Below are 21,186 nucleotides of genomic sequence, written 5' to 3'. Positions count from 1 at the left end.
AAAGCTTGAGATGGAAAGTAAAGCTTATCAATTACCAACAACCCGTGGTAAACGACGACAATGCGGGAGATAAAGCTTAGACTGAAGATAAAGCTCAGACGGGAGATAAAACTTGAGACTGATCGTAAAGCTTGAGGCAAAAGTAAAGCTTGAGGTGGAAAGTAAAGCTTATCAATTACCAACAGCCCGTGGTAAATGATGAAAATGCGGAAGATAAAGCTTGTCTACTACCAACTGCCGTGGTAAAGACGAAAGTACTGATTAAAGCTTGTCTATTACCAACTGCCCGTGGTAAAGACGCAAGAACGGAAGATAAAGCTTGTCTATCAATAATACCGGAGTACTTTAAGCAGGGTACTGGGAAACTGATTAGCATTGGTAAAATGATCATTTGATGTGACCTGCCACTTGAGCATAAATTGATTGGTTAACACCTTGGGATTGACATTTTTAAGTATTGGAGTAAAGCATGGGAAAATAATGCAGTTATGCATGAATGATATTTGTATGCATGCTATCTATGCATGGATGAATGAATGCATATGAGACTTATATGACGGTTTAACAGAAAGATTATTGAGACGAGCATGGGCAGGTCCAAAGAAAGTGGCCCGACATCACATAGCCAACACTTAGTAATCTTCATTGGGGATAACATCGCTGGGGATGAACCAAAACAAAAGCCGGGGTACAACCCATCAAACGAATCATTGGCAGAGGTCGACATTTCTCAACCGCGGCACCTTCTCAAATTCATGCCCTACATAGTCATTGCTTTCTTTTGAATATTTTTCTTTCAAATCTTTTGAAATCCCTAACTTTTGCCTGGATCGCCCTTTCGGGTTTTCAATCCATCGGGAATATATTCTCTTTTCATTTTCTATGTCCTTAATTTTTGCCTGGACCGCCCTTTCGGGTTTTCGATCCACCAGGACGCTCATTCTTGCCTAATTCGCCCTTTCGGGTTTTCAACTTAGCGAGCTTCTCTTTTTTTCTCTCTTTTTTTTTTTTTTTTTAGCAATGACTATGTCCAATTGTTGTATCCACCTGCTTTTAGATCGAATGTTGACACATGCTTCTATGATACATAATTGTAAAGATAATATGTTTGTCATTTTTTTTTTATTTTTTCAAAGAAAACATGAAAAAAATTTTTTAAAAAAGATTTTTCAAAGTTTTTGTTTCAAGTACTAATATTAAAAACGGAAGAAATTTTGCACATAGAATAAACAAGAATTCCAAATAAAAGCACTGACTCAAATTAATGTATTAGAAATGGTAACCGGCCAAAGGCATGGCACCACGGATTACAAAATTTGGAAAATGGTAATTAATATATGGAAGGTACATTGAACACAATAACCGCTATATTCCCTAACAACTTTGAAATCCACTGCTATGATGCTCTGATATAGGAGAACTTCTGACAACTAAGGTGCCCCAAGTGAGTGATGCTTAGTCTGATGCAATTACTTGTCATAAACCCTTAACTTTTGCATAGATCGCCCTTTCGGGTTTTCAATCTATCAGGGTAAACATTTTTTTTCTTTTTTCTTCTTTTTTTTTGTGTCTCTAATTTTTGCATGGACCGCCCTTTCGGGTTTTCAATCCATCGAGACGCTCATTTTTGGTTTAGGCCGCCCTTTCGGGTTTTCAACCTACCGAGCTGTTCTTTTATATATTTTCTAGACATAGTATTTCTTGACTGCATCAGAATTCACAGGACGGGGTAACTCTTCTCCATCCATATTTGTAAGTATTAAAGCACCACCGGAGAAAGCTCTCTTGACAACATAGGGACCTTCATAGTTAGGTGTCCATTTGCCCCTTGGGTCTGGTTGAAAGGACTTGATACTCTTGACCACAAGGTCTCCTTCTTTAAATTTGCGGGGATGCACCCTCTTGTCAAATGCCTGTTTCATTCTTGACTGATATAGCTGTCCACGACACAAAGCTGTCATACGCTTTTCTTCAATCAAATTCAACTGATCATACCTATCCTGACACCATTCAGCTTCAGACAATTCAGCTTCCTTCAAAACTCTTAAAGATGGGATTTCAACCTCCACCGGGAGTACAGCCTCCATACCATATACCAGGGAGAAAGGGGTTGCCCCTGTCGAAGTACGCACTGAGGTACGATAACCATACAAAGCATAAGGTAACATTTCATGCCAGTCCTTGTAAGTGACCACCATCTTTTGCACAATCTTCTTGATGTTCTTATTTGCAGCTTCAACTGCACCATTCATCTGTGGTCTATAAGGAGAGGAGTTATGATGTTCAATCTTGAAATCCTCGCACAATTCCTTCATCATCTTGTTATTCAGATTGGTACCATTATCTGTGATAATCTTGTTAGGGACACCATATCTGCAGATGATATTGTTCTTGATGAATCGGACCACCACTTGCTTGGTCACATTAGCATAAGATGCCGCTTCAACCCACTTGGTGAAGTAATCAATAGCCACTAGTATGAAACGATGTCCATTGGAAGCTTTTGGTTCAATCCGACCAATCATATCAATGCCCCACATAGAGAAAGGCCACGGGGAGGAGATAACATTGAGCAAAGTTGGCGGGACATGGATCTTATCCGCATAAATCTGACACTTGTGACACTTCTTGGCATGGTGATAACAGTCAGCATGCATCGTTATCCAGTAATAGCCTGCCCTCAACGCCTTCTTAGCCATTGCATAGCCATTAGCGTGAGTCCCGAACGTGCCTTCATGTATCTCATGCATTAACAAATCTGCCTCACGCCGATCTATACATCGGAGCAAAACCTCATCGAAGTTCCTTTTGTACAACACATCTCCATTCAAGAAAAAGTTACCAGACAATCTTCTTAGAGTCCTCTTATCTTTGCGAGATGCCCCAGGCGGATACTCTTGAGTTTGAAGGAAAACCTTGATATCGTGAAACCATGGTTTGTCATCAAAGACTGCTTCAGCAGCAAATACATAAGCTGGCCTGTCAAGGAACTTGACACTAATCAAAGGTACCATTTTGGGGCAATTTACCTTGATCATGGAGGATAAGGTAGCTAAAGCATCTGCCATTTGATTCTCCTCCCTAGGAATGTGGTTCAATTCCACTTTGTTGAAGAAAGTTAACAGACGTCTGGCGTAATCTCTGTAAGGTATCAAACCGTCATGATGAGTTTCCCACTTTCCCTTAATCTGGTTAATCACCAGAGCTGAATCACCATATATCTTAATCTTCTTAATTCTCAAATCGATAGCTTCCTCAATACCCATAATACAAGCCTCATACTCTGCACTGTTATTTGTACAATCAAAACGTAACCTTGCAGTAAAAGGGATGTGCTCGCCATTGGGTTTGATGAGAATCGCCCCAATTCCTTTACCATAGACATTCACAGCTCCATCAAATATCAAACCCCATTCAGATTCAGGATCAGGACCTTCACCAAACAACGGTTCATCACAATCTTTCATCTTCAAATACATGATCTCTTCATCTGGGAAGTCAAACTTGATAGGCTGGTAATCTTCAATTGGTTGATGGGCCAAATGATCAGCAATGGCACTTCCTTTGATAGCTTTCTGAGTGCGGTACACAATATCATACTCGGACAATAACATCTGCCAACGAGAGATTCTTCCGTTCAGAACAGGCTTCTCGAAGAGGTATTTGATGGGATCCATTCTGGAGATCAACCAAGTAGTGTGATTAATCATGTAGTGGCGGAGACGCCGGGCAGCCCAGACTAAGGCACAACAAGTTTTCTCCAGCGCGGAGTATCGAGTCTCACAATCAGTGAACTTCTTGCTTAAGTAGTAAATTGCATGCTCTTTCTTACCAGTTTCATCTTGCTGACCAAGTACACAACCCATAGAATCTTCTAATACAGTCAAATACATGATCAAAGGCCTTCCGTCTACTGGAGGGACAAGGATTGGAGGTTCTAACAAATACTCCTTGATACTATCGAAGGCTTTTTGGCATTCATCTGTCCACACAATCCCTTGATCCTTGCGAAGCAACTTGAATATCGGCCCACATGTAGCGGTCATCTGAGAAATGAATCGGGATATGTAGTTCAGCCTACCAAGGAAACCTCTGACTTGTTTCTCGGTTTTTGGAACAGGCATCTCTCTGATAGCTTTGACTTTGTCGGGATCTACTTCAATACCCTTCTGACTAACAATAAAACCAAGAAGTTTCCCGGATCTGACGCCGAAAGTACATTTATTGGGATTTAGACGGAGCTTATACTTTCTCAACCGCTGAAACATCTTCAATAAATACTCAACATGCTCTTCTTCAGTACTTGACTTGACAATCATATCATCCACATAAACCTCGACCTCTTTGTGCATCATATCATGGAAAATCTTAGTCATGCCCCTTTGGTAAGTGGCACCAGCATTTATCAATCCGAACGGCATCACCTTATAGCAAAAAGCGCCCCATGGCGTGATGAAAGATGTCTTCTCTCTATCTTCAGGAGCCATCTTGATCTGATTATACCCGGAGAAACCATCCATGAAGGAGAACACTTTGCATTTAGCAGTATTATCAACCAATACATCGATGTGAGGTAAAGGGAAATCATCTTTTGGGCTAGCTTTGTTCAAATCTCGGTAGTCCACACACATTCTGACTTTACCATCTTTCTTTGGAACAGGTACTATATTGGCTAACCATTGAGGGTATTCAGATGTGATTAGGAAACCGGCGTCAATCTGCTTTCGCACTTCTTCCTTGATCTTGAGGGCCATCTCGGGATGAGATCTTCTCAACTTCTGCTTAACAGGAGGGCACTCGGGTTTCAAAGGCAAACGATGTTCCACAACTTCGGCATCTATCCCTGGCATATCCTTGTATGACCATGCGAAAATGTCAGCATACTCTCTGAGAAGCTCAATAACTCTTTCCTTAACCGTGGCATCCAACAATGCCCCTATCTTGATTTCTTTCTTGTCTTCCTCTGTACCCAGATTGACAATTTCTATCTCTTCCTGATGAGGTTGAATAGCTTTTCCTTCTCGCTCCAACATCCATCTAATCTCATCAGGAATCTCTTCATCACCTTCTACCATAGCCTCATATACGGGAACCTCAAAGTTGGGAGGAAGCATAGGGTTACTGTGTTCAACGGGCTCATTTATGTTCAGCCTGCATATGATTTATGATTGATTTTAAATGAGTAAATGCAGGACCTTTGAGTTTGATTTTTAAAAGAAAAAGAGAAACAATTTTGGTTTTATGTATTACCATTTTTTCCAGAAAAAGCCCTAGAATAAAATAAAGTAAAGTAAAATAAAGGCCGTGATAGAAACGACGATTTCATTAATAACCAAAAGTACTTGAAACAAAACATAAGGCCCTACAAAGTTTCACTTTCGTCTGGGGCAGGACGAAAGGAGTTTTCTTAAAGAAAAAACAAAAACAAAGACAAACATATTACTTAAAGCGAGGTATCACAGAAGGAACATCCACAGCGATCCAATTGCAGCAGACTCCCCCAGGTGTTACGAAGATAGGTGCCACCTCTTCAGATTGATCCTCAATGATCGCATTAGTCTCCGGTGGATCATTGATAAAACCAGCACTGTAAAAAGTACAACCAGCAGGGTTGAATGCCCCAGGCTTGCTATTCGGGAAACCAATTCCCTCCTTGCGTTTGTTCTCGTGCAGCTCCACCAACTGACCCCACGCTTCAATCTTGCCTTCTTGAATAACCCTCTGAGCGTCCTTCAAAGAAGCCATACTAGTCTCAGCTTTCTTTGCACTCCTTTCAACGGAGAGACCCTGGAATGACGACCCCTCTGAGCTACTACCCCCAATGTAAGAGAAAGCCGACAGATTACTGACCAACAAGGCCGTCTCACCACTTACGGTTATTAACTTTCCATGACTTATAAACTTCAGCTTCTGGTGGAGAGTGGATGTCACTGCCCCAGCATCATGGATCCAAGGCCGGCCAAGGAGGCAACTGAAAGAGGCCTGAATCTCCATAACTTGGAATTTAACTTCAAATTCATGCGGGCCCACTGAGATAGGCAACTTTATTTCCCCAAATACTGACCTTCTAGTTCCGTCAAATGCTCTCACCGTCACCGTGCTGGGCTGCAAGAGAGCTTTTGGATATGAAAGCTGGTCCAAAGTGGACTTAGGCATCACATTTAAAGCGGACCCAGTATCTATCAAGACGTTAGAGAGAGAATCTGATTTGCAGAGGACGGAGATAAGCAATGCCAGATTGTGATTCTTTCCTTCCGCTGGGAGGTCTTCGTCACTGAAGCTCAAATTGTTGCAGGCAGTCACATTCCCCACAATACTTTCAAATTGTCCCAGAGTCACATCATATTCCACATAGGCTTGATCTAGCACCTTCATCAAGGCATCTCTGTGGGCATCAGAGCTGGATAGGAGAGACATTATAGAGATTTTGGCAGGAGTTTGTAGCAACTGATCCACTACCTTATACTCGCTCCTCTTGATTAGTTTCAAGATCTCATCACTATCTTCATAGACAATCTCATTGGGCTGTCTGATAGCTTTACCCTTATCAAGATTTCGCCCTTTCACTGGTTCTTCGGCTGGAGCACTGACTTCTTTCTGATTAACAACCGGGAACACCCGTCCACTTCTCAAGATCTTGCTATTTTCCGCAATGTTGTCTACATGGACTGACGAATCAAGAGGTACCTTTTTTCCATCTTCCAGAATGGAGTATTCGTAGTTATACGGCACAGCTTTTTGAGATGAATAAGGCAACTGTTCTGGCGGGCAGATCACCAGGGGAGTACTGGCTGGTTTGGCACGATTGACCATTATCACAAGTGGCTCCCGAGTCTTGAACACTGGAGTAACAACACAAACATTCTTATCTTTCTCCTTTCTAGTGACAACAAGTTCTTTCCTGTCTAGTAACCCCTGCACATCGTCCTGGACTTGCTTACACCCGCGAGAATCCACTGAACATACAACACAAGCCTCATGATTATGGCTGAAGAGGGTGGCCTCACACATTTTTACATGGATCGGGACCAGAGGAGTCTTGATATCACTTGCATAGAGAACATAGTTGTCTCCTTGAATCATATTGACAGCAGGCCCATGTGGCGGCAGAGGGTTGTTTGGAACAACAGGGTCAGGGTTCGCGAAGGTTAGTTCCTTGTCATTGATTAACTTCTGGACCTCTTCTTTAAGGGCGCGACAATGTTCAATATCATGCCCTGGTGCCCCTTGATGGAATTCACAGGTGCGATCGGCACGATACCAGGCTGGTAAAGGGTTTTGCATGCGAGGCTGAGGCCTAGTTTGCACCAAATTTCTGGCAAGGAGAGAAGGCAACAAATCCTTGTATGGCATAGGTATGGGAGGGAATTGACTTCTAGGAGGGCGAGGCTGCTGTTGAGCTTGAGGACGTTGTTGTTGTTGAGGGGGTGAGGGTGGTGGAGGATAATATGGGTATGGGTAGAATGGTTGAGGATTGTATGGTTGGTAAGGTTGTTGGTATAATGGTGGATAGTATGGTGGAGGAGCTTGAGGACGTTGTTGTTGTTGAGGTGGGTTTTGTGGGGCTGGCGTTTGTGGTGCGATATTGGCGACATATGGGTAGTTTGAGTATACAGGCTGAGATCCGCCATGGGCCACCATGCCGACCTCTTGAGTGTTCTTCCTTGGATACCCATTTCCAAACTTTTTACCATTAGACGATCCACTTGATGAGCCACCCGAAGAACCATTCGATGAACCATTATCCTTAGACACGTGACCTTTCCGGGCCCACTCTTCGATACGCACCCCTGTATCCACCATGTCAGTGAACTTTTGCGAAGCACATGCCACCATCTTCTCTGAGTAAAAAGGGCTCAAAGTTTCATAGAATAAGTCAGATAACTCTCTTTCATTCAGAGCTGGGCGGATCTGAGCAGACTTCTGGATGAACCGCTGAGCATATTCCTTGAATGACTCCTTTTCTCCTTGTGTCATAGATTGCAGCTCTTTCCGATTAGGTGCCAGATAGGAGTTGTACTTATATTGCTGAAGGAAAGCGTCGGCCAGTTCCCCAAAAGTGGTAATACTCTTCAAATTCATATACCACGTATGCGCGGGGCCAGCCAAACTGTCCTCGAAACAGTAAATAAGCAAAGGTTCATTATCTCTATGAGCTGTCATTTTTCTCACATACGTGGTTAAATGCATTTGCGGGCAAGTTTCTCCTGTATACTTCTCAAACACCGGCGTCTTAAACTTAGGCGGTATTACCACATTTGGAACCAAGCAGAGATCATGCACACTTTGACCGAATACCTCCTTACCCTTGATACTCCTCAACTCTTTTTGTACTGCATCAAACTTCTCTTCCAAGTTACCCACTCGATCATCCCCCATTACACTACCAGAGTGATAAACCTGTTCTTCCTCTTGCTGGGTCGCATGGACAATAGGCCCTGCCTGAGTCATAGTAGCCTGAGGAATTGGCTGGCCAGGCTGAACAAATGGTGGTGATTGTTGACCATAAGGAAATGGCATTTCCGTAGCACCAGGACGAACACCGTCATTGATCATTTGTGGCATGCCCCATGGATAACCGGGCGGCATGTAGTATTGGGAAGCAACACCAAGAGGACCAGGAGGACGGAAATTCTGGTTGTTCATATCATCAGATGAGAAACCCACCATGAGAGGCTGTGTAGGCCCAGCAGATGTAACAACAGCAGGTATCGGCTGTGAAGTACCATTAAGTGCAGCAGAAGCGACCACAGTAGGAGCTGGCTCGGAAACCGCTGCATGTTCTCTCTCAGTCATCAAGACTTCCATCATAAGTGCCATCTTCTCTAATTCTGCCTTGAGATTACTAACATCTGCTCTGAGCTGAACGTTTTCCTGTTCCGCATTTGCCATCTTCTTCTTAATGTAAGCCCTTGTGTGATGAATGCGAGTAGGCTTGTATTGAATTCGTCGGGCCACTTTCAATTACTGCGGCAGAAAAGGAGTGAAGTGTGAGACTTGATTTTGACACTTGATGAATGCAAATGATGCATGATATGCAAGATGCGCAAGTATGCATTTTTTAATTTTTATCGAAGGACTTATAGAAGTAATTTTGTAAACATAACAACTTAAACATTACATTAATGATAAAAGAGTACTACAAGGTAATTCCCTTTCTAACAACCAAGCCAAGGGATAAGCTTACAAATATAAAATACTACAAGATAAATCCCTTTCTAACAGACTAAGCCAAGGGGTGGACTCCAAATATAAAAAGACTAGAAGGTAAATCCCTTTCTAACAGACTGAGCCAAAGGGTAGGCTCCAAATACAAAACACTTGCAAACCTAAAACAATACAAATATAAAACATAAAGCAGTAAACAACTCTCGGAAGAAACTTCAGGCACCCTAGGGAGACGGGTAAGAACATGTGCTGGCAAAGAAAGCGCTCCGCTTCTTCTTATGTCCCGGAATCTGGCCAATGATAGCCTCCTTCTCTTCATTCAATTTGACAATTTCCTTCTTCAGCTCACCGATATCCCAAGCCCTCTGTTCCAGTAGGCCCATCACACATGCATTCTCGCGTACTGCTTCTTTATACTCTTCCGTCACCCTTGCATTTTCTTTCATCAACTCGGCTATCTTTTCCTGATACTCCCTTTCAGTCTCCAAGGTCATGGGCATAGGTGGTGCTGGAGTTACTGCGGACACGGACCTTGTGAGCTTGTAAGGCATCCCGAAATCAATAGCTCGATCAATAACCCACTGCGTATAGTCAGCATGGACGGCCCCCGTCCGCCTTCCTAACTGGCCTCTATCTTTCCACCGGATGGCGTGCCAAGCTCGTGCAATTTGGCGCCTCATTCCCGTAGGGTCAATCTCATTGTTGTAATATATGTTATCCAGGTGAATGCTGAGAGGCTTTCCTACCATGGGGAGCTTGAACTGACGTCTTGCGAGAACCGGATTGTAACTGATTCCTCCATACATACCCATGAGTGGTACATTGTTGAACAACCCGCAACTATCAATGATGGTACCTTTGTCATAAGCTGGTTCATACCATACTACCTCATTTGGGGTAAGGGCCATGAGTCTGTCTGACCATCGGAGGCCATCTGGGTTGGTGGTGAAACGAGGAGTTCGGGGTAAATGAGAGGTAATCCACCTATAGAACAACGGTGCACAACATTTGATAAGTCCACGACCCGCTAAGGTACGCTCATGGATGGAGTGATAGGTATCGGCTAACAAAGTAGGAGTAGGGTTTTTTGAGAGGAAAATTTTAATGGCATGGATGTCGACAAAGTTGTCAAGGTTGGGGAAGAGCACTAGACCATAAATGAGTAGGGCAAGGATGGCATCAAAGGCGTCAGCACTGGACATTCTGTAGAAATAATCGGCTTTTTCAAAAAGGAACTTGGTAGGGAAACCTAAGAGTTTGCTATTAGCGGTAATATGGTTTTTCACTTCGGTAGTCGGTAAATGGAGAGCTTCGGCAATGGTCGAGAACCTAGGAGGATCTTCGAGACCACTAAAAGGTATTTGGTTGAGCACTGGTCGACCAATCCAAAAAGCATATTCCTCCAAAGTGGGAACCAATTGAAACTCTGGGAAACCAAAGCAATGATACTCTGGGTCATAGAACTGAACAAATGTACCAAGGAGTCCCTCATCAACCTTCATCCTTACCATACCGAGTAGATTCCCATGGTCTCTACAGAAGCGGTCCGAGCATTTCACCTTATTTGTTAAATCCCTTAACCTTACAAGATCCAGCTTCCTGAAGCTGTACTGCTTAAGCTTCCTTGTTTTAAAAGTCATATCTACGATGTTTACAATAAAACTAATATAAGTCCTTCAATATTTTGATGAATGCGAAAAAAAAGTTTTATGAATGAATGCGTGGATGTATGATTATGCAAGGAAACATGATGAAGTTTAGGATATACAATGTTGGAGCTTAGGGATAACAACGCCATTTGGTAAGGACTATGGTTTCCATTTGCACTTGTAACAAGGGTTCTACCAAGGTTCCCAAAGTTTTCAACCACGTCCGAATATTTGTTAGGCGACGAGAGTACTCTCGTTCCAACAATATTCATCGGTTAGTCTCGTTTGGGTGTAGTATCGCGTGACGACCAATACGAGAGTACTCTCGACTAGCCACCGCACTACGTCCTAAAAGGCCAAGATGGGTTAAAGGAGACTAAAGGTCCTCAACTTCGACGGTCCCTTGAAAGTATCATGCCATACGCGAGTACTCGCGACAACAACGGTATACCTCCAAGGTCCCTCCATTGAGTGGGTTATCACATGTACCCATGCCGAAGAGTACTCTTGGCATGTATACTATGATTATACCCGATCCTATCTTAAGTTCACTCAAGCCCGGGTATAGAGCTTATCTCACCACTCCCGTATAAATACTTACAAAGTATATACAAATGATAAAGCATAAGAAATAAAGAAAGAAAGGTGGGCTTAACCCGCGTAGGATCCCCAGTGAAGTCGCCATTTTTGTAGACCAAGATTTTCGGGTGTCAAGCCATTGATTGGACTTGAACCTTCAATCTACCGGACTTGCTCGATTTTATTCTTGGGAAGGGAAAAAGAGATTGAAAAACCCTTTTTGGATCCGGGGGTTGGTTACGATTCGGGAAGGTGTTAGGCACCCGCGTCGTTCACGGTACTCCGTGAGAACCTCTTTCTAACTTTATTTTATTTGAAAATTTATTAATTAAAGTATGAGTGAGAGAATGGAGGGAGAAGAAGTAGGAGTTTTGGTTATTTTTATTTGATCGATTTGAAAGGATTAAAGCCTCTGCCTACGTACCCTTTAAAAGGGATCAAAACCGTCGTAGTTCACTCTTATAAAAAATACCTTTGTGGGTTAGGTTGATTTTAATTATTTTTGAAAAAATGGTTTTCAAGAAGGAGATTGCGGGGCCTCAAGGCACTAGAAATAAAAATAGAAGTGAGGTTGTTTCATTTTATTTAAGAAATTGAGTCTAAGTTTAATTAAAGTTCAATTAGGAATTTGATTAAGAAAATAAAGGGAAAAATCACTTGGATTTGGATCCAAGGTTTATTATGAAAATAATTTGACTTTTGCTTACTTAATTTTTGGAATGAAAAAGGTTTTACTAAACTAACGGTAAATAGGTGTAACGATGCGAAAAGTAAAGCAAGCATGGATAAAATGGTGTAGTGTCGGTGCTTGTGTCGGTGTGTGCAATTACTAAGCTATTACATACCATTCCTAAATGCAAAGCCCACAACAAATTACATCATTCCCCTAATTATACACACTAAAAAATCATGGGGCTTTGCAATAGGAAATAAATGAATAGATACCAAAAATTAAAGCAAACATAATTAAATGAAATATAGAGAAAATTTAAAGCATCAAATATTAAAATGTAAAGCAATGATGATAAATTTTTTTTAGTAAAGCATGATTTAAAGCTAGATGCACATATAAAAAAATGGACAAGACATTAAAAATATGCATAATATAAAAACTTTAAAGCCTAAGAACAAAATGATAAAGTATGGAGATTAATGCTAAAAAAAAGATGAGGTAATATCAAAATAAAAAATGCATGAAAGAAAGTTTAAAACATGAAATTATAAAAATATAGTGATAATAAAATGCAATGCATGAAATAAATTATTATGCCGTAAGTATGAGAAAAGGATATGCATGTGAAAGATTTTTTTTGAGTCTAAATAGAATGCATGACATAGAGAAGGACTATATGAGCTATAACATAGAAGTTTGGTTCATAATCAGACTTATATAAATGCACAATGGTGTAAATTCTTTCAAGAAGAAGCTACGTAAACTAGAAAAGTAAAAAAGAATGCGTGATGTAAGAACAAAAGTTATTTAAATGAACTTAAAAGATAAAGATGCATGATATAAACGATTCTAAACCTAAAAAAGATGAATGTATCAAAGGATTAATGTGCTAAGATAATAAGTAAAAACAAAGTAGAGTAAGACATGCAACTACGAGGAGAAAAAAAACAAAAGCAAAGAAAATTTTATCATGAAATAGGGGGGTACAGGCTGTACAGTGGGGTGTGTGTAGTGAAACTGAAAACCTGCAACAGAAGGAAGAAGAGTGGGCTGCAAGATGGGTCAAAAGAAAATTGGACCGGTTCAGGAACGGGTCGGTTCAACCGAACCGGTCCAACACATTGGTATAAAAACGGGAAACTAGGGTTTCCTCTTCATTTCAAACAAAAATCTTCTTCCTCCCTACATGCTAAACGGCGCTACTCTCTTCACTTCCTTCTTCATCCCTTTTTTTAAAATTTTCTTCTTAAACATAACAAACTCATATGTTTTAACATTCAAACTACTCTATTTTTTTCTAAGAAAACGAAACCGATTTAAAACTCAAGATGAAACATGAAGCTGAGCTTCATCTTCTTTGTCGGATCCAAATGGTGACTCCGGCGAATCTCTTTGAACAAAGCAACCTCATCTTTCATTTTCTTTTCATTCAAACGTTAGATTCGAGGTTTTTTGTTCGAAGGAATTCGGGACCAGAATGGATCTACGAGTTTTGGTTCACGGATATGAAAATACACACACATACCAGTCGAGTGATATTCATGTTCCACTACAAGAAAATCTGTCATTACCCACGAACAGTTACCCGCGGCCGTAAGGCCGTGGGTAATTTTTTAGAGTACTGACGGATTACCCACGGCTAAACCGTCTGTAAGGTTAAAATCTCAATGTGAATTTTTTGAAATTGCTACCCACGGCTTAGCCATCAATAATTATAGACGGCTTTTTATCGTCAATAGTTACCCATGGTCTAACCCTCTTTATGATACATTTATTTATGTTAATTCATTTTCATAATGGCAACAATATATTTTTTTTTTTCTCAACAAAAAAAAATATTTGTTTCGGATTTTGGCTCCAAACTTTTTCCCCAATCTCAAAATTTCAATGATTTGGCTCCAAAAAATGTGCCAAAACTCATATTCCCAAACAAATAAAACAAAACTTAAACAAAAACGTAAAACGTAAAACAAAACGTATCTCACTCTCACAACTCATAGTAGAACGGTTAGCACTCCTCTCTCTCTCTCTCTCTCTCTCTCTCTCTCTCTCTCGTCCGTAAAATCTCCTCACCTGGCTCGTTCTCTTCTTCAATCGTCCACCGGTTCCCTCCCTCCCTCCCTCTCTCTCTCTCTCTGTGTTCGATTTTGGGTTTCTCGTGAGAAAGGGTTCTCGTCAGAAGAAGGGTTCTTGTGAGGAAGGGGATTCTCCAATTTCAATTTTGGTAAGTCTTCTCTCCTTCATCATCGTTAATTACAGATTCGTATTTCATACATGTATATTTGTGGTTATTAGGGTTTAGATTTTAATTTGATTGTGTTTTTCAATTGACTGTGATTGTGGCTTATTGTGGTTCAAATTGTTCGATGTGATTGTGACTGATTCAAATTGTTCAATGTTTGTGGCTGATTCAAATCATTAGTTCAATGTTATGTTTATTCAAATTGTTCTTGCATTTAAGTCATTAAATATGGTTAAATTATTTTGTATAAGTTGTTTCAACACTTGTCTATAAGTTGTTGGAACCCTCGGGAGTGTCTGATGAGATAGGGATTGGAGTTTTGGTGCGGTTTTAGTGTCGATTGCTGCCTGTTTGGCCTAGCTGGTTTGCTGTTTTTGCTGCAGGAATTTTGACAGCAAAGCTGTGTCTGTGCCTGTTTTGCTGTGTGCGCTACAGGGGTTGGGGGATTCTGTTCTGTTTTAGTAGGTGTGGTGTTATTAGTTTTCCCATTTGGGTGGCCCTGTTATGCTCATACGGTAGGGTATTTGTTTGTTTCATAGCACCAACTTTTTTATCTTAAGAAGTTGGCTTTGCTTGCATTAATATATTGACTATTAAAAAAAAAAACTTTTTCCTTCCAAGGATCTTTTGATGGCCCACCTTTCTTCTGATGGTTTATGTTTACTGAACAGCTTTTTGAAGTAGTAAAGAGATGATGTATGTTAAAAGAAAATTATCAAATAATCCCTCTCATCCATTTTATATGAAACAAAAGTGTCTTTTTTTTTTTTAAAATACACAAAGGTTCATGTTGATGGAAGCTAACTGATTCATAACTGATGTTTGTCTCTTACAATTTTCTTGTAAATTAAGTTTGTCATGCTACTTTTGAATTTGTTCTGTCTTTTCTATTTATGTTTCATAAGATGAGCTATATACACCTACTCTATCATTAGCAATTTTTGTTGCCATTTAATGTGATTTAACTGTATATAAAAACATGGCAGGAACTAAGTTTGCAAGATAACTTGTATTCACCAAATTCAGGGTTTTAAGAAAGGTGCTTCTTCTATTGCAGTTACTAGCAAAGGCAAGTATAAGTTTAATACCTATGAACTTAAGATAATACACATATAGGCCATGATTCTTCATGGATGAACTGTTTAATGAAACTGTTTCCATTTATGGCCCTGTTTTATATCAACTATTCTTTCATTTCGATGAGATTTTTTATATTTTTAATGAACTCAAGACTATACAAAAAAAAAAACAAATCATATGAATCAATGAATACTAGCATATTTTTGCCATTCTGTTTCTGCCTTTTTTGTCATTTGAGGGTGTTTGACAGGTGCTGCTGCTGTTTTTATTTTTTTGGTTGTATTTTATAATGCTAATATGATCTGATCAACTTTGATCCAATCTTGTGTTGTTTTAATTCACTAATCAGTGTTATGACATAATGAAGTTATACTCTGTTATGAAATTTTAAGTTTTGCTGCATTTTGACATTTGACATAAGCATTATGAATTTTGTGGGTAGAGTACTTGTTACATTTATGCAGAAATTGCAGAAATTTCATAACTTTTATATTTAATAGGTAGTAATTGAAAAAAAAAATCTTATATATGGATATGCATGGTGTAATATAATATAGTCTTCTCTATGCATTAGATGTGGTTGGAGTGTGTATATGATTCCACTTGAGAAAAAAGAGAGGCACATGCAATGAAATTAATTTCTCTTCACCAATATTATCTTGTCAATTATCGTTGCAGCTTGAGGAGTACATGCCTTAAGTAGCATTTATTTATTACACATAAAACCTCTCTATTAGAAAGATATTTGAGGTTCTTTACATAGTTTGATAGTTACACTTCATGAATTGACTTGTAAATTAGGATAGGGTGCCATGGCATATCAACTAGGATTGTAAATCCCCACCTGGACAGAAAATTCATTACTTGTTACATTTATGCAGCAAAACTTATAAATCATTACTAATCAGGGTTCACTAATCTTGACATTTGACTTTATACCCTGTTATGAAATTTTAAGTTTCCTGCATTTTTTAGTCAATGCTGGTCTAAAGTTTGTATTTTTAATAATATTTTTTTAGTATATCTAGTGCTAATGTATATCTGTATTTATGTGATCCAAATGTTTTAGTGTTTAATTTTGCAAATAATTATGATTCAATTTTTTTCATATCTAATAGTAGTGTGGTCTGATTAATTTTGCACTAAAGATGAATGTTCATAATATGATTTGTATGTAGGTTTGAATTGCAATGACTATATTCATATTTTTAAGGGTCTATAAATTTGCAATTTGATAAGATATTAGTGTGTTATGGAATAATGTTCTAACACTGTTTTTACCTGTTTTTTAGTATGGTCATTTGGTGCATTATAAAAGTTGTTTTCACTTATAAAAGTTGCCTCCCTGTTAATTCCCTTAGAATGTTAAAAAATTATCAACTTCACCATACACTAATTAATGTTCTAAAATACCATCTGTTTTAAAGTTGGCATATATTTTTTGTTGTTTCTCATTATCGACTATATTCTTTTATGTTTTTTTGGACAGATCATGGCTCCTAAAGAAAACTGCAAGAAGTTCAAAGGTTCACAGATGAAAAAGCGGATGATTATGCCACATAAATTGAAACAAGCTACTAGGCATCTACATGCGTCTACTGCAAAATCGCCTTTCAGTGATGACACTACAACACCATGGCAGCGGGATGCATATCAGCTGAATGAAGGGGAGCGAGATGCAGAGGAGCGAGATATCGAGCAGCTGGATATGGATGCAGGGCAGTCGGATACAGGGCATCTAGATGCAAGGCAGTTGGATCCAAGGGTGTCATTAGATGCAATACCCTCATCTTCCCCTACCATTGATCCTTCCCCATCAGCACAGGGGTCACGTCAAACTCCAGATCCAAACAATCAATCAAGTTCAGTGCATGCGCACAACAGTGATGATAGGGCACAACTGTCAAGACACACTAATCATGATCTTGATAAAGCACCTGATGGAAGACCATATATTTTTCCAGATGGGAAAGGGTACATAATTAATTATTGTTAACTTATCAATTGAATGATTACGTGTGTATAAGGTATTTTAGTATTTTGTTTATAACTTGTTTGTAGGTGGAACCCGTGTAGGGTGGCCTCAAGGGCACTGACCTCGGTGATTCAATCTCAGTTTCGCAGTGCTTGGTCTAGATGGGGAGAGATCCCGCCTAAGAGGGTGGAGCGCATGTTCTTAAAACTTGGGGTAAGTTTGTCACTTTTCTTAGCTATTCAAAGTTGTGTGAAGTTTTTCACTTTGATGTTTTTTTTTGTTTGTTTATGTTGGTTCTTATTACAGAAAAAAGTTGCATGGCGGCCCGAGGATGAGTTTGAGCTTAAGACTATCTTCAAGAGCAAGGGCTCAAAGCGTCTTTCTGAGATGCTAATGGAGGCAAGGAACAAGAATGAACGCCCATCTTGGATTGGCCCGCGTTCTTGGAAAGGGCTTGAAAAGAAATGGCAATCTACAGATTATAAGGTGAAATCTGCCCGAAATAAGAATAATCGTGCTTCTGCCAAGGGTGGATCCGTCCATACAGGTGGATCCATATCCACAAATGAGTATGTCATACGTATGGTATGTTTTTTTTTTATGATAAACACTTGCTTCCTTAAAATTCAACTTGTAGGTTCAATATTTAATGTTTCTAACATTCATAAACAATTTTTTATTATGTATAAGCGTCAAGAGATGGGTAGAGAGCCCACAATTGATGAGGTCTTCTTATGGACTCATACGAAGAAGGAGGACAGATCTTCATGGGTGGACGAAAGATCCAAGAGGACATATGTAAGTATCTATTGATGTTCAGTAGATGTAGTTTTTATTGATTGTTTGCAAAAAAACATAATGAATGTTTCTGTCAAGAAAGTTATTATTCATTTCATAGACCTTTGTTGCATGCTTCATCCATTCTGCATCTCTCTCTTCGTTCTCATCAGATTACATAATAGAATTGAGTTTCCGCATGCAATATGCAGAAAGTGTTATCATATTAAGATCAAATAATAAAATGAACCTGTAGGTACTTTGTATTTATCTGATGATGCACAATAAAATTCATTTCGTAGACTAGTATTTTATTTCAACGATAACCAATGAAGGAACTCTTGTAACTGATTAGATTATGTTCAACTACATAAGACTGAAATCTCTCTTTTTCCCTAGATTCAGTATTAGATTTATGTATAATATGCTTATCTGGTATATTGGTGGAAAAATTCACTAGTTGTTTCTTAATAAGAAGTTAGAGAAAAATAGAGACAAAAAATACATAGGGAAAAGGTGCTAAATGTGATCTTGTGCATCTCTCAGCGAATTTCTACTTGCTATGTTTATTGTGGTGAATTGTGGGAAACAACAATTATTGATTTAACAGTAGATCGACAATATTTATTACATATTAGAGAACTAAGTTATTGAAGGCTATATACCTACTGCAATTTGATGGAAAGTTATTGAAGGCTATATACCTACTGTATTTCATACATCGTGTGACAACTTAGATGTAATATGTATGTTACATTGTTATGTTGAGCAGGAAACATATAAGGAGAAGATGAAGAAGGCATCTGATAATGGCACCAAGGAGGTTGATCCTGCAACTCAATTGAACTTATGGGCTGAATCAGCTGGGGGAAAGTCTCGGGGACGTCTTTATGGTACTGGTGATATGGCAAAGCGCTACAAGCCAGGTGTATCCTCCCTGATCCAGCAGTCGCATGTATCTCCATATAGTAGCCAAGTTTCTGCTGGGATTGCTGCACAGATGGCAGCAATTGAAGAGAGAGCAAATGCAGCAGAGGATGATGCTCGAGTTGCACGTGAGGAATGTCTCAAGGCTAATAAGCGTACACAGGATTTGGAGAGACAACTGAAGGAATTGGCTGAAAGTGTTGCTTCCATCAAGGGTGGTCGACAACGTCGCCATCCAGACTATGATGATGACTCTGACACTGATGCTGACTCTGTTGACAGCGTAGAGGATTGAATTATGCTTTAGTATTACTTTGACATCCACACTATGTTTTATTGAAGACTTGTTTTATGTTTTGTTTAACTTTATGTCAAACTGCTTGCTATATATTAATGTTTATTTCGTTCGGAGAATTATGGCTTGATAATGATTGAGACTTGTTTAAGTTAAAATCCATTGGAGTTATCAAAGTTATTGAGTTTTGATTTTATTTTAGCTTTTGTTGATTACATAAAGGTCAATATGTTTTATGTATAAAGGTCAAGGTGGTTCTAAAAATATAGCAATCTTGAAGGCTAATGTGCAATCAATATATGAAACTGTATACAGGGAAAAAAAACATTACTGAAGGCTTAGCCGTGGGTATTAATGATTGAATCTCAAAGCATACAAACGAATTATAGACGGCTTAGGTAATGTTACTGACGGCTAAGCCGTGGGTAATATTACAGATGGCTAAGCCGTGGGTAATGTTACTGACGGCCAAGCCGTGGGTAATGTTATTGACGGCTAAGCCGTGGGTAATATATGACCAAAAATTTGTTGTTGAAACCACGATTACCCACAAATTATCCATGGTATGGCCGACGGTAAATATAGAGGGCTTACATGGCCGTGGGTAACGTTACCGACGAGGCATTTTCCCACGGCCTCGGGACCCTCGGTAAGCCGTGGGTAATTAAGATTACCCACGGCTTTTTGCTCCTAGAGACGGATTTTGTCCGTGGGTAATAAGAGATTTTCTTGTAGTGTTCAAAACCTCTATCTCTTCTAAAAACGTTTTACGAGTGAAAAAACGGAGAGAGAAGTTTAGATCTATGAATATACCGATTGTTTGTTCACATATTTTGAAAACGAATCGAACACAGTTCAAAGGTGAGTTGGATCAAAGTTTTACCTCAATTTTTACGGAGGAAAAATACGTCGACGGGAAAACTTGAAAAGCTGCTCAAACTGGTTCAAAGAGCTTCAATCCGAACACAATCTGCTCCGATCTGGTACAAAAGCTTCGATCCAAACTCTTGTTGCTCCGATCTGCCTCTTTGTGGTGATATTTTGTCCGAATTTGAAATGTGTTGCAGTAGTGAGATCCGAAAATGAGGAATGTGGCTGTGTTGATGTGTTTGCGTGAAGGTTTTAAAGGAAACGGTGGAAAATTGAGAAGTTTAAGTTTCTCGAATTTTGTTCATGTTCATATGTTCTTCCTGTTCATATGAATTTTTGATTTTTGTTTTTGAGTATTTGATTCGAATTTGTGAAAAGAAATGAAGAATTAGGGTTTGTTGCTGAAAAGCTGCGGCTACAGTGAAGACTAATGATTGGACCTCTGCTGCCATAAATGACAGTCTATTTATAGGCTGTCATTTTAGGGTTTCAGAGCCTGAGCGAAAAAAGACCAAAATGCCCTTATGTCTCTGATGAAAAAGTGCCAGCACAACAAAAACGAAAATTGGGGACCAAGTCTCCTATAAGACCAATGACAGACTGACACTTGGACAAGACTAAAGGACTCAAGGACTAAAATGAAATAAGAATAATAATAAAAAGGCAAAAAGAAAATAAAAAGGATGGTGAGTTTTTAACTCACGTGACTAAAACAAAATATTAATAAAAGTTGTAATAAAAATAATAATAATAATAATAATAATAATAATAATAATAAAAAATAAAGACTTTATCTTAAATGAGGTATTTTAAAATACCTCTCTGCCGAAGTTTTGACTGAAACGTCTAAAATAACGCGGCGTTTTAAAGCGCGAACAAAATTCTTTTGAAGCAATCTAAAGACGGACAAAGAGGAAAATTTGAATTAAAAGCTTCTTACAGGAAATTAAA

General features: G+C 39.2%; 3 protein-coding genes across 4 annotated transcripts; 1 reads left to right on the top strand and 2 right to left on the bottom strand.

Moving 5' to 3' along the window:
- Positions 1 to 1,624: 1,624 nt before the first annotated feature.
- Positions 1,625 to 20,425, bottom strand: LOC146907361 (uncharacterized). The gene is made up of 3 exons (XM_085722468.1): positions 20,249 to 20,425; positions 5,444 to 8,967; positions 1,625 to 5,151 (listed from the first exon to the last, which is right to left on the bottom strand). Exons 2-3 carry the CDS (start codon positions 8,890 to 8,892, stop codon positions 1,686 to 1,688), a joined length of 6,915 nt encoding a protein of 2,304 aa, XP_085578594.1. The 5' UTR covers positions 8,893 to 8,967; positions 20,249 to 20,425; the 3' UTR covers positions 1,625 to 1,685.
- LOC146907363 (uncharacterized) lies at positions 9,093 to 13,599 on the bottom strand. The gene has a single exon (XM_085722471.1). It carries the CDS (start codon positions 10,806 to 10,808, stop codon positions 9,393 to 9,395), a length of 1,416 nt encoding a protein of 471 aa, XP_085578597.1. The 5' UTR covers positions 10,809 to 13,599; the 3' UTR covers positions 9,093 to 9,392.
- Positions 14,036 to 19,561, top strand: LOC146907362 (uncharacterized). 2 transcript variants are annotated; one of them, XM_085722470.1, is made up of 6 exons: positions 14,036 to 14,293; positions 16,881 to 17,365; positions 17,453 to 17,579; positions 17,673 to 17,951; positions 18,057 to 18,164; positions 18,916 to 19,561. In XM_085722470.1, the coding sequence occupies exons 2-6, from the start codon at positions 16,884 to 16,886 to the stop codon at positions 19,363 to 19,365; spliced, it is 1,446 nt and encodes a 481-aa protein (XP_085578596.1). In that variant the 5' UTR covers positions 14,036 to 14,293; positions 16,881 to 16,883; the 3' UTR covers positions 19,366 to 19,561. The 2 variants fall into 2 exon arrangements, with proteins under 2 accessions (XP_085578596.1, XP_085578595.1); XM_085722469.1 differs by having other exon boundaries at positions 18,913 to 19,561.
- Positions 20,426 to 21,186: the final 761 nt, after the last annotated feature.

Source organism: Medicago sativa, chromosome 7 (assembly GCF_051527215.1).
Source record: "Medicago sativa cultivar Bolivia chromosome 7, Bolivia_mono, whole genome shotgun sequence".
Taxonomy (NCBI): Eukaryota; Viridiplantae; Streptophyta; class Magnoliopsida; order Fabales; family Fabaceae; genus Medicago; species Medicago sativa.
Note: the sequence above shows the minus strand (reverse complement) of the source record. Positions and strands in the feature narration are given on the sequence as shown.